The sequence below is a fragment of the Manacus vitellinus genome, unplaced genomic scaffold, assembly GCF_001715985.3.
Source record: "Manacus vitellinus isolate BGI_N305 unplaced genomic scaffold, ASM171598v3 scaffold_32_pilon, whole genome shotgun sequence".
NCBI classification, from domain to species: Eukaryota; Metazoa; Chordata; class Aves; order Passeriformes; family Pipridae; genus Manacus; species Manacus vitellinus.
The window spans coordinates 6,651,277-6,664,977 of record NW_021940460.1 but is presented as its reverse complement, the minus strand read 5'-3'; the positions used below and the strand labels follow the sequence as shown (position 1 = coordinate 6,664,977).

Genomic DNA, 13,701 nt, shown 5'->3' with positions numbered 1-13,701 from the left:
TAGAGCTATCACTGTCTTGAAAGTCCGTTGGGGAAGCCCAGCAGAATTGCCCATGTGGGTTACCAGAAGTGGCTCGTTAATCCAGCCTGTAGCATGCTGATATCACAAGATCTGAATCTCTTGGGGGATGACAGGGGAAATTGCTATGGAGGCCCCTGAGGTTGCCTGTCCTGGCTCCACAGAGGGTGAGGCATCTGGGTTTTGGCTCCCTTGCTCCCATGTGGACACCCAACAATGTCACTGGTAATTGGAGGGGACACTTGCTGGAAGATACTCAGTCTGCAGGGCCTGGCTGTGGCTTTTTCTAGTGTAGAAACAAGAATTAAAGCAGCAAATGTAGCAGAAGAGGCAGTGGGACAGAAGGACCTTCCCCCCCTCAATAGTTCCCAAGGTTTTGGGCAGTTTCTTGGTTATAAAGTTGTCTTCATGGGATACCAGGTGAGGACTCTCTGGGAGGGCTGTTGTGGGCAACCACATCTCTCTCATTTTTGGGAACTGACTGTGCTCTCTGCGATGAGTTCAGTTTTTGACCCCACTTCAGCTGGGAGGTTGCTGAGGGTCCAGCAGCTCTGATAAAGTGACCTCAGCTAATTTCCTTAGTGATGAAGAGTAGGATAAACGTGTCAGATTTCCGTGGGTGCCTGTGAATGGTGTTGAAAGCACACCCCATCCCCAGCCGTGGCACCGCAGCCGCGGGCTGCTGTGTCCTGACGCGCGATGGCAGCGCTGTGGGCTGCGGGGACCCGCTCCAGCTTTGACGTTGTCAGCAGCTACACGAGTCGGCGAGTCCCTGTCCTGTGGGGCTCGAAGTGATGAAGTTTAGGGGCTCAATCAGAGTGCTGGGAAGTGTGTAGCCTTGGGGGGGAAAGGGGCTCGGTGCCACGGGATCCGCTCCTGCAGCGGGGAGCCCGGGGACCGGCACCACTCTGGAGGAAGCACGCTCTGGCCAACATTCAGTGCACTGGAATTGCCACATCCGCAATGTGGCACCAGTGTGTGCATTCTGCTGCAGCCTGGGTTTCTTGGGAGTCCCATGGGCTGCTCCCGGTCCAAGTGAGCTGCTGGCCCCTTGGCACCCCTCCCAGATTGGTAGAAGTCAGTAGAAAAAAATGGTTGGTCAGAAATGACTCATAAAGGCCGTGTTTTCCTGCCAAAGGAATGCTGCCTGTCGGTCACAGAGCAATCCCTCACTGCCATCTCTAAGGAAGGCTTCAGCTGCCTCTGTTGCAGCCTGCACCTTCATTCCCTGCGGCTCCTGGACAGGAGACAGCACCTCAGGGGTTCCCCCTTCCCCAGGAGTTGTGACCTTCCCCAGGAGATGTGACATGGGGTAAACCATGTCAACTTCCTGCCCTGCATCCCGGTGCACAGCCTGCACTCTACAGCCTCTCTCTCTGTCTGCAGGATGGAGACTTTCCCTGCGGTGGCCGAGGAGGTCCTGAGGGAGTTCCAGGTCCTGCTGCAGCACAGCCCCCCTCCCATCGGAAGCACCCGCATGCTCCAGCTTGTGGCAATCAACATGTTTGCAGTGTACAACTCCCAGCCCAAAGGTACCACGTGCTGCTTTAGGGGAACTGGGGTGGGGATCATCCACTCTCTGTGGCTGAGCTGCTCATGTGGAGAAGGGTGGGGGGGCACACCAGCTGGGGACAGATGGGAAGGCGGAGCGGTGGTTGGATGCCTGCGGGTGTCAACACAAAGGGACCTTGGCTGTGCTTCTGTAGAGCTGGCTGAGGTGTCTGAGGAGTGAGGAGGCATCACATCTCCCTGGAGCCTGAGTCATCAGGACAGAAGGAAGACACTGCTTTACTCCCAGCATTTAACGTGGGCCCTGCTCAGTGTCTCTGCTGGCACCAGAAGGGCTGGGAGGGTCTCAAAGGCCTTGACTGTTGGGAGAATGGTATTGCCTGTGACTGCTTGTGTCCGTGCAAGTGCTGGGGGATGTGATGCCGCTCTCTGAAAGGCCAGGCTGGAGCTTGTGCCCTATGTTAAGGCAGCTTGAGAACAAAGCAAGATCTAGTGTTACTCATCCTCCTCCTCTCACCTCCTCCATCCACCTAGAAGCCTGTACGTGGACTCTACCATTGACAGGTTTAATCTGTTGGTCAGCAGAGATGCCACCAAACCCAAGCCTCTTCCACTGAGTTTAAAATGATGCTTCCAGGGAATGTGTTTTTCCCTGTGTCCCCAATGCCACACAGCAGCATACCCAGGTCTACCTGAGCTGTTTGGGAGCAGGGATGGGGCTGTGCTCCCTGGGTGGGAGGAAGCACCATTTCACATGCCGATGGCTTGGGATTTAAATCCCAAAGATGAAGGCCTCCAGCTGATGGGTTTCAGCTAAAGCCACCGTGTGGGTGATCAGGCTGAGCCCCAGAGAGTTGCTGCTGGAAGATTTCTCCCTCGTGAACCAGTTGGCCACTTGTCAGACTGGTGGTTAGTGGCCAGGGTCAGCTGATGGAGTGAACCAGCACCAGCCGGAGGGCTGGGAAGCGGCTCCCGTGTGCCGTGCCTGCCTTGCAGGCACCCTCCTCTCCTGGGGGAAGCTCCAGGGGAGCTGTCAGTCCTGCTGGTGAGGCAACCGTGCCCTCCCGCCTGCCAGATGCCAGCCAGCGACGGCGTGTTTATCTTTGAACTGCAAAGTGCTTTATGATTATAAGCAAATGCCTCTGCATGACGGTAATTATTATATTAGTAATATTAATAATACCCCTGGTAGGTGAATTAACAGTGGTGTCTGTGCTGCACACAGGAGTGGGTGGTGAGGAGAGGAAGAGATTGATTTGTCTGGGCTGGATGGCAAACCCCTGTGGCAGAGCTGGAAGTGATCCCAACTCTCAGAGCACTGGACTGTGCTCTTTCATCCATACCCAAGTTGTGGATGTGTGTGAGTGAAAAAGGGAGCACTTTTTTTCTCACAAAAAATAGGTGTTCCCTGAGTTTTCTGCCTCCTGTGTGGGTAGCTGCCAGCTGCTCCCAGCTTTTGGATCTCTGGAGAAAGCAAACCTGTTCCTGCTGGGGACTGCAGGCTGTGTGCAGAGCAGGTGGCAGTGTTTGTGGAATGCCTGCAGGTCGGATGGCACCGAGGCTGCCATCTGAGGCCAAGTGCCCTCAGGGGTTTCCCTGAGGACTCCTTGCTCTGTTGCCCCTGAAATATTGCTGGGAATATTGTTGGCAAAGCAAACCCTGTTGTCAGCGCAAATGCCCTGGTGGTCTCTGAGTGCTCGTATACCAAGTGCTGGGACAGCACAGGTTGAGCTTAGTGCCCGTGCTGCATTACTGGGAAGAGCTGGGTGCAGATGGAAATAAAAAGCAAAACAGCAAAGGGTCGGGAGTTTAGAAGGCAAGCAGGAATGTTTGCTGGAAGATTGGTGAATGCCCAGCACGGAGCAGGGGTGCTGGCTCCTTCCCCGGCATGTGGGCTGCTGTGGGCAGAGGCCTGGCTGGAGCATGTGGCAGGACCGCTGTCGGGAAGGTGCGGGTTTCCATTTCCCAGCACATGAGTCACCTCCCTGCGCTGCAGCAGCATGGAGAGCAGCAGGAGCGAGGGGGCTGAGCCGCCCCTGTGAGCCTGTGGGAGGCTGGCAGGGCACAGGGAGCAGTCCCACCCTGCCTGCATCCCAGATTGCCAGGAAGTGTTACTGGGGAGCCGGCCGTAGTCAGAGCTTGGCTGTGTCTGCTCTGTAGCGCTGGATCTAACTTTGCTGTTGGACCAAACAGCCTCCAGAGATCTCCTCCTACTGAAATCCTCCTGCAAATCTGGGATCAGAGCGTGTCTGTGTCCTTCCCATCGCACAGGCCTGACCTTCAGCTGCGAGCTCGCGGTAGCAGGAAGAGATCCGTGGGTTCCCTCTGGGGCTGGGAGGGAGGTCCAAGAACCTCCCTTCCCTGCTGTCAGGGGGTGTTCTCTTCAGGGATAGCTGCTCCCTCCCTCCCCTGTCATGTATTTTCAGGTCTCTGGAGCCCCAGTTACTCCTGAGAAACTTGTAAATGTGCTTGTTTCCCTGTGTCTGGTGTCTAATGAAACCCTGGTGCTGGGATCCAGTGGTGCTGGCATTTGTGTCACAGGCAAAACAGTTGCAATGTGGGGGATTTCTGCAAAATTTTAAGCCCCTGAATACAAACTTTGAAGCACAGATGCAGGTATTAAGGAAAAGGAAACCTGAGCAATGAAATGCTTTAATAAGCACCTGTCCTCCCTCTTCCTCAAACTTACACAAAACATAATCCTGACCCATCTCAGCCTCAGTTTCTCTCATTTTTGTGTGGATTGTGCCAGGTCTGCCTCAATTCCTTTAGTGAGGCAACAGGCAGCACAGGAGGTTGGGACTTGTGTGTGATGGTTTGTATCTGCTGCTCTTTGCTTTTTACTTATTTTCTTTTACTGTGGTGTGGGTTGGCTGTGGTCCCTCAGGGGTGCCCCTATCCTGGTGTGCGACCCCCGTATGGCAGTTGTGGCATGTTCTTTGTACCTCTGCTTCCAGCCACTGACACTCTTTCATAAATCAACCTGTGCAAGGTCACCATGTGCTCTTCTGACAGGATGACTTTTTTTGAGGTGCACTGAGGTGTTTGAACTGGTTTCAGAGCCAGCCAGCTGTGAGCAGCACGTGGTGGCATTTCACATCCTCCTCCCACGCAGGTCACTGCTGTGGCTACCTGAACCCTGAAGTGGTTGCCCAGCCAGGGCTCAGGTGAGCACAGGCAGAGCCCTGTGGCCTGGGCTGGTGCAGGCAGCTCAGCTTATCCCCAGGGACAGCACCAGGCACGCTGGAGCTGGTCTCAGCTGCCTGTGCAGCCGGGCAGCACTGGGAAGACCCTGGGAGATGAATTGGATCTGTTGTTTTCTCTGAGAGAGGAAGCCAAAGAATTCCCACATGAAGTGCTTCCCCTGCTGTTCGGCATCAAACGGAGTGTTCCTGCATTGTCCAGCGGGGCAGGAACACACTGTGCAGCCAGTGAGGGTCCCACTGACCCTTCTGTCTCCTGTCAGGAGTGCTCAAGGTGTGAAAAGGCTTCTTGTAGACCTCAAACCCACGAGGCAAGGAGTGCCCACCCAGGGGAGGGAGGCAGAGAGAGACAGCCACTCTACATGGCTGAGACTTGCAGTTGCTGGAGCTTTCCACACCAGGACCTAGGTAACCACCAATGTCTTGGGCTATCTCAGGCTGTGGCTGGGGCGGGAGCATTGTGGGGTGGCCCGTTTAACAGTTTGGTAGCCATCTGCACAACCAACTCACAGGGAAGCTTGGATCCCTTTATCCCAACCACAAGCACTCCAAGAATTTTAATTTTTTTTTAATTCTGTAATTTAGGGAAATAAAACTCTGGTTTCTGAAAAGACTAATTGAAGCCGTGCTTGCGGCAGGGGCATCTCGGTGAGTGGAGGGAGAGAAACCCCCTCCCAGCCCATCTGTGCCCAATTTACTTCGATCTGGCCTCTCTGAGGCTTTTTTCTTTCTCTCTCTCTTTAATAATTTGTTTTATAATTCCTGGAATCAAACCCATCTCAGACACACTGTTTTATTTTACTGTATTATTGGATTATACTTCCTATAAATCACTGGATGTTATTCATAGGCCACCACCAGAATAACTTCCCCTCTCCACCACCCCCCCTCCCGACGGCCCCGCATTCCAAACAAGCGCGCACCAAAGTGGGGGTGCAGCAGCACGGGGCACCCTAGAGACACTTCCCGGAAATCCCAGCAAATTTGCCTGGCTGCGGGTGTGAAGCATCAGGCTGCAGCACCTGGATGCCTTCTGGCACTCTCAGGCCGGTCGCGTTGTGCCGTGTGGAGGTTGTTAGGAGGTCGGGCTTAGGTGGAAGTGGAGAGGGGAGGGGGCTGCCATATGTGCATCCTCAGCACATGTAGGGAATGAAGTTGCATCCCCCTGGGGCCGAGCAGAGTCAGGGCACAGAGAGAGGCACAGAGAGGGTCTGGCCAAGTGCGCGGCTTTAGCTGAGGATTGGGAAAGTGTCTTGTGTTTCAAGCAGAGGAAAGTGATGGTTTGGGCAGGGTGACCAGTGTATAGGGCATCTGCTCTGCCGAGCCCAGTGGATGAGGAGGAAAACCCACTGCTTGCACTCTAGAAATGGGACTGTGCTCATGTGGGATGTGAGGGCACCAGGGGGCAGCCAGTGTGGCAGGGGCAGGCTGGGCTTTGCTTCGCAGCCCTCTGGGTGTGTCTTCTCGAGTGGAACATGGTCGGGTTCTCTGTGCAAGGTAGTGTTGGCTGGGAAACCATAAAGGCTCATGCAGAAAAGGAGATTTCACATCCCACTCCCTGCAGCAGATTCACGGCAGTGCCTGTCCCCTCTGCACTGCCACACTGGTGTCCTCAGGGCAGTGTCCAGTAGGTCAATACTAGGCTGCCAGGTTGGAGGTACTTTGCCTGGCTCAGAGAGCTGGTGTCACACAGCAAGTGTATGCTGACTGCAGCCTTTGCAAGGGTTTCCTAATACATGTGGCCCTGCTTGCTCCTTGAACGTCTACACCAGCTCGAGGTGCTGATCTTGCCCAAGTCTTGATAGACATAACGAAGGATCTGCAGTGTCTAAGCAGGTACAGGACTTCCCCTTTTCCATGTAGGCTCAGCGCCCAGCCTGGCTGGAGGATCCTGAGGACCCCCTGAGATCAGGCTGTGCTGTGGTAACCAGCAGCCTTCTCCACTGCCATCCTGCTGCTGCTCACAGCCCTGTGCTGGACAGAGCAGGTTTTGCTTTGCTGACTACAGCTGCTCAGGCTTGAGAGCTACAGCATGAACCCTTAAAATATCCCTGGAGATGGTGCAGGGGCTGATGGTCTCTGCCCTCTGCAGAACCTCAGCTCTGACCGTTGCCACAGTCTTGTGTCTGCTGCTTGGACTCTGCTTTGCTCAAAGAGTTCACTGCAGCATCAGAAAGGGCTCAGAGGAAGCATCAACTGATCACCTGCAGCAGCTTCTTCTTGGTGTCTTTTCATGAAACTGTAACCACATCTTGCATGTTGGAGCTGACAAAAGGTGTCAGGAGTCGAACTCAAGAGAGTCCAGTGCATCTGCCTGAGTTTAAAAATAAAGCAGTGCTGTGGGTAGCTACCTTGGTTTGGTGGAGCTTTAAAATTAGGCACAAAGGAAAGCTTCTTAAACCTCAGGCTGTACATAGCAGCAGCACCTTGATCTTTCTTGGTATGGGGAGCAGAACCAAGTCCTTTTCTCTTAATTCCCCTTTTTGCATGGTAAATATGTGCTTCAGCAAAGTCCAGCTGGCACCTTGGAGCAGGCAGTGCTGTGGGCTGTGGCAGCTTTGGGCACAACGGGGAGATCAGTGAAGATGTCGCATTGCAGGGCTGTGTTGTGGGGATGCTGAGCATCTGCAACCCTGTGCTCTGTTGAGAGCAGAACCTGAGGTCCCTCCAGCTGCCCGGGGGACTTGGTTTGCAGTGCAAACACAGCCCACTCGCTGCAGTTGAGCAGTTTGGTAACTGGCTTTCTCTGGGTGCTGGGGCTTCAGTCATCATACAAGTGTGGGCTGAGGTGTCTGTACTCAGGTCTCCAGCTGCACTTGGCAGTCACTGTGTGACTTTCCCTGTGAGACTGGGCGGTACTGTCAGCGAGGTGGTGTTAAGCCATAACACTTCCTAAGGCCTTAAGTTTTGAGGAACTGGATGTTTAATTCATCCTTCCTCTCCCTTCACATTGCTGCTTATATTTGCTTTGTGTTTGAGTTGTAATCAGGAGAGGAAACCCAGAGCAGAGCTGGCTGGTGGTGGTGTCCATCCTTCTCTGTGCTGCCTGTGTTGCAGAGATTCTCTAGAGCTATCAGGTTCTGCGATGTCACTGCCTGGGCAAAGGGCTTTTTCACTTAACCTGTTGTCAAGTGATGTCTGCTACCAGCTGTGTCCAGACACAGCCCAGACCTTGGATGTGTGAGCAGCAGGAAGGGTTGATGTGGTGTGGGGAGCGATACCTGCATTGCTTATCTCAGGAGCCACACAACTTCCTGTGCTGAGCCTCCTGAGGGACATGTACGTGTCCGGAGGTGGCAGCTGACCCTCCAGGGTTTCTCCTTTGAGGCATTGGGAATGTTGGAGGTTGGCACAGTTGCTGGGAACTGTCGGCGCCTTTCCCTTCAGGGAAGGAAGCTGTCTCGGACTTGAGACACATCAGCAAAGTTCAGGTAAAATAATTCTGGCCCAGACGTGTCTTCAGAGTCTCCCTCTTGGGCTCTTGAGGCTGGTGGCAGCAATGTTTAGACCAAAGTCTTCCTTTGCTTATTCCCCTCTGTTTCCTGTTTAAAAGGCAGATTGTCACATATTTGGGGATTTATTTACCGTAATTGGAGTTATTTTCCTGGCTGCTGGCTTCTGCCCTCTGATGCAAGACTCCTTCGTGAAACGTGTGTCCAGAAAGCCATGTGACTTTTTTTCCCCTTGCCACAAGTGCCAGCAGGAGATGTAATAATCAGCGCGCTGCAGGGAATTTCCACTGGCAGTTCAGGTTTCTGAAATCTAGACGTTGGCTTGGGAGGCAAAAGATTGAGCAGGGCTTTGTGGCAGGGAAGGGAAAGGTTTCCAGCAAAACCGAGTGTTGCTAGTGTGTCATAGTCTCCAGTCCTGCCCTCCAGCCCAAGTGCAGGATGAGCTGGCTGGGGGCTTCTGCCCAGTCTGCCGGTCACACAAGCACATCCTTACATCTGCCTGTGAAGCTGTTCCACCAAATGCAGGGTGATACCGAGATCTCATTTCAGGGCAACAAATAGAGGGGAAATGATTTGTAATCACAAAGCTTGAGTCTGCTTTGGAGCCAAGCTTCGGCAGCCCAAGCAGCAAGTCAGGACAGAGCCGGTGACAGGCAAGGTCAGGCTGGAGGGACTTTGCTGTGGTGCCACTAAGGCATGGCCAGCTCTTGAATGCTAAACCCAACCCACTATTTCAATGAAGAAGCAGCATTGCTGTGTAGAATGAAAGGCAGGAAATGGAGCATTGGCACTCTGTGTCCATCTGTCCTGCTGTAAAATGAGAAAGGAGGTGCCTGAGGCAGCTGTCCCAGGGTTCTGCATCACCCCTGCTCTGGTGGTGGAGAAAGAGGGGTGCTAGGGAGTCAGAGTGGGGTACACCAGGTGCAGCAGCTTTGGTGAAGCTTTAGATGTTTGCAGCATGACAGGAAATCCTCTTGCTTTTGAAGAGATGTTTCTGATTCTTTAATGTGCCTTGCACCTTTGATTTCCTTGTGCTTCTGAGCAGCACTGAGTCAATTACTGTATTTCTGTTTAATTCTCTGAGAGAACACTGTATAATTAGGCTAATTATGGTGCTTTGTGAAGTTGTAAAACTCCTGATTGAGCTTGCGGGGCTGTTTTATAACCTGCCAGGTGTAGGCAGGGAGGGCTGCCCGCCCCGTGCCCTGTGCAGGTTTGAGTGCAGCCTGCCAGCTCGGTGAGGGAGCTTTCTCCTGAGGCCTGCCCAGTGGGCTCGTCCTCTGCCAGCTCCATCCTGCCTCCATCTTCTCTCAGGCTGTAGCCCCTCAGTGAATCATGTGCCTGGTGCTGGGGGGGCTTCAGCTGAGAGCAAGTACCCTTGGCATCTTGTTGGGATCTCTTGCCTTAATGCTGAGATCAGGAATGGCAGCATAGCCAAGATTGTGTTTCTACTTTCGAGTGCATCTGCAGTGAGGAGGTGACCCCACACACCTTTATGTGTGGAGATCTTTTATTTTCCCTGATTGAGGTTTCTGCCCCAGGCTGCGTGTGCTGTGCAGCAGGTTCTTGGCAGCACAGCACTGGCTCTGCCTGTGCTCAGTGATGGTCAGGAGGAAGGTGAGGACTTGGTTGGTGTGACCTTCAGGAGTCACCCTGGCTATGTGATGCTCAGTCCAGCTTCATAGACCAGGACAGTTTAACCCTGGCTGGGTGGACAGCCCTGAAGGTACATGGTCCTTCTCTAATGGAAGGGTCACTTTTAATGCTGGTTGATGTGGCTTGTGATAGCTGTGGTTTAACGTGGCTGTAGGGGTGGCTCATAGGTCACAGTCAGAGGGCACGAGTGATTTGTCTGTCCCTGAGGGTCTCAGGTCCTCCAGCCTGCGGGATGGGATGAGAGGCAGACAGGAGCATATCATCATGGGATGGGAGATGCGCTGTGGGGATGGCTTTGGCTGTGGAGTTTCTCCATTCCCCCTTCTCCCCTCCCTCCCAGGAGCATGTGTGTGTCCCCTGACCCTGCCTGGGTGAACTCCCAGTGCTTCTCTGTCGGCCCCAGGAGTGGAGCAGGGGCGTCTTGCGTAAGCAGAGCCTGCTCTCCGGGTAATGGCACAGGGATGGAGAAGGAGGCGGCGGCTGCCAAAGGAGGGTTTGGGAACAGCATAAACCCTTCAGCACGGGGCCCGAGGAGCCAAGGGCTGACAACCCTCATGCCTGGTGCTGGGATCAGGGCTCGTCCCGCCCAGGGGGCCCCAACCGTGCGCGGGGCCGTGGCGGGGAGCGGGGAAACGCGGCCACATGGGCTCGTGTGGCTTTAAAAAGCAGGCGCAGCGGAAGTGATGCTCCAGGGCCCATCTGCACGGGGAGCGGGAGACGCGCCCCAGCTGGTGCGAGGCCCTGGCAGCCCCGGGAGCTGCCGTCTGTTGGGGTTTACTGCTGTCTACATTGAAACACGGCTTGGGAAGGATGGGAGGGGGGTCGGTGGCATGGTGCCAGTCCCGGTTCGCCTGGCCTTCTCGTTCCTCTCTCCTCCTCCTCCTCCTCCTCCTCCTCCTCCTCCCCGCTCCCTCCAATGCTTTAAAGTCACATTTCCAGGCCAGACATAGAATTAATCTCTGGGCACTTCACATTGCTGGCAGCGCAAAGCAGGATGTGGGATCTTTTTTTCTCTCTCTCTGCGTCTTGGCTGACTTTTTTACCTCTCGAAGAATTTGGAAGGGCCGTGAGATTCCCCCCGCCCCCCCTCGCCTCAGTGCCGTGCAGTTTTTCAGCACGCTGATCACCCTGCTGTGGCTTCACCCTAATAGATTTCATATGCTGACACAGTTGACATCAGTACCAAACTATTTTACATGTGATCTGGTGTATTTCCTGAGGAAATCTGCAAGATATTTATTAAGAACTAATAAAATAAACCTCTCCATGAGCTTTTAGGTAGTTTTCAATTTTTCATGTCTCTCTCGTTTCCTCTTATCAATGAGTTTCTATTTTCTCCCTCCTCTCTGACCATTGCAAAAGGAAACAAAAATAAATGTTTTAAACCGTTCCTGAATGGACACTGGGAATATTTCTGTAGTGATGTATTAGCAAAGTTGTATTTTTAGGGCTGTATTGTCAAGACTAAAAATACCCTGCTGCAGTGCATCCTTTTTATAGGGCTTTGTGTGTGTGTTTGTGTGTGTGTGTGCTGAACGTTGTACAAGTTTGCACCAATGTGTAAAGGTCTTTGTACTACTGAGTCGTTGCCTCCCCATCACAGCTGGACTCCATTAGGCCTTGGAAATTAGTGTAATCCTGCTTAAGAAAGGAAAAAAAAAAATTAATCAATCTTGCAGAGCCGCGTTTCCCCAGCTGAGCTGGGATACCTGCGTGGCAGCCCCGCTCTGAAGGGCTCCAGCAGCCCCAGCTCACATGAGCTGGTGGGTTCCTGCCACGGAGGGTGTTCCCTGATGGAGAGCAGCAGCTCTGCTCTCCCTGCTCCGTGCAGAGCAGTGGGGTTAGGGGTGAGCTGGGCTGTGGGCTGCAGTCACCCAGTGGGTTCCTGCTCATTTTTCATGCTCGGGGAGCCCTTTGGGGCTGCGCTGTGCTGGCAGGCAGGAGCACGTGTGTGCACAGTTGGGAGCAGGCTGGATACTTTGCGTTTTCAGAGGAATTTTCTACTTTTCTGCTATTTCCGTCTCCTTCCCTTAGCTGTGTTTGGAACGCAGAGAACCAAAGGTGGGAGCTGGGCTGAGAAGCCGCCTCCCCTCTGCCAGCGCGGGGGGGGACGGACCCCTCTCCGAGGCTGCTCCCCCAAGCCGCAGATGGAGAGGCGGACTCTCGACACTCTTCTCTTGTCACCGTGTGATTTTCGATGCAGAAGCCGTTTTCCAGATATAATTTTCTCGCCGGCTCGCGTCCGCAGACCATTCCCCGGCGCAGCGCCCTGCGGCCTGGGTCACTTCCTGTCCTCCAGGAACAAGCCTTGCGTCAAGGTTAGTGGGTGCATGCGAATGACGGGGACCTTGGACGGCCGGCCGTGCTCACGGCACACGCAGCGCTCCGCGGACCGCCGTGTCTCACGCTTCCAAGACCGGCGCGCGAGCGCTCCCTCCGCCCGCCCCTCCGGCTCCGTCTCCTCTGAGTCACTCGCCGTTTACTCGCGGGTGCCTTCGCTTGTAGCTTTTACTGTTCTTGCTGCCGTCTGGAGAGCCGCAGCCTCCCGGCTTCCTGTAGAGCGGTTCAGCGAAAGCAGTAATTAGGGCCCGTAAAAATTTATTTTATTAGCGAGAAGTGTTGGTGGGTAATTGGCCATAATTTGAACCCAGCCAGATTGGAGATTAATAAAAAAATATTATATATATACATATATATATATTATATATATATATATATATAAAAAATCACAGAGATCTATTTTACCAGAAACACCAGGAGGTATTAGTTATGCAAGCCCTTTCTGATGCGGGTGGCGGGTGGTGGCTGCAGAGAGGGCGGCCAGCAGCGAGCGCCTGTGCTGTACCCGTCCTTGAGGGTGTTTGACACTGGCATGGGAAGAAAGGAAACCTTGTTTTCCAAGAACTCTGCTCTTTCTCAGCTTGATAAGCATTTAAAATAAAAGCTGCACAATTGGAATTGGCAGAGCATCCTCATTCTTTTGTCTGTCTGTTTATTTTTTTCCCCTCATCCCTCGACATGTGTGCTACAGCCCAGGGTTACTACACCCCGTGGAACCACAGGCCTGGAGCTCTGCAGGCACGCGCGCGCCGAGCTTTGCCCACCCCCAGCCTGGCTCTTTGAAGCCTGGCAGAGCAACAGAGATCCAACCCCGACCCTGGCAGCCTCCTGATGGCCGGGGCACTGAAGCCTGTGACAAAACGTATGTTTTGAACCCCTTTTGGTTCCCCCTTTGCTCGCAGGGCAGCAAACCCAGGGCTGTGCCTGGAGCTGGAGCGGTGGTTTTGGAAGCGGGCTGTGACCGCGCTATATGGACCCAATTGGTTTGGTATTTATAGACTTGGTTAGAGTAGCTTGAGCGTGGCCAACACGGAGCAGGAGCGGTCTGAGGGCCGATGCTCATCTCGACGGAGGGTGTCAGTGATTGGAGAACTCCCCGCTCCACTCGGGGAGGACGGAAGAGCCAAGCCCCTGCACACATGTCACGCGCGGTTGCTGCTGGTTGAATCACACCAGGGAGTTACTTCAGGTTACTAGTCTTGATTGTTACTTTGGTGTAAGTTACTCGGGGCGTTACTTCAGGTTAGTAGTGCTTGTTTTTTGCTTGGCAGCCCGGGCTGGAACCTGATTGTAACCGTTTCCCAAAGAATATTTTTGGTTTGAAAACTGAAGGTCAGCAGTTCGCAAGGGCTGCACTTGCAGCCAACTCTGTGGTTCGCCTTGTGCCACCGGGCCAGCAGCACTTGAAATCCTGATCAATTGATCTGCAACAATATGAAACCACGAAGGGCGACTGCCAGTTAAAACTCCCCGTCTCGCCCCATTTTCCCCACCCAAAGTGTCTTTCTGCCCATATCCCCTTT

At 53.8% G+C, this 13,701-nt stretch overlaps 1 protein-coding gene across 2 annotated transcripts in view; it reads left to right on the top strand.

Moving 5' to 3' along the window:
* The window catches only part of SMG6 (SMG6 nonsense mediated mRNA decay factor), a 108,690-nt gene that overhangs the window by 26,955 nt on the left and 68,034 nt on the right, over positions 1 to 13,701 (top strand). For both annotated transcript variants that reach the window (XM_008930438.3, XM_018076774.2), the window contains exon 10: positions 1,405 to 1,550. In XM_008930438.3, coding sequence (XP_008928686.2) covers positions 1,405 to 1,550 — 146 coding nt within the window. The remainder of the gene's footprint in view (positions 1 to 1,404; positions 1,551 to 13,701) is intronic.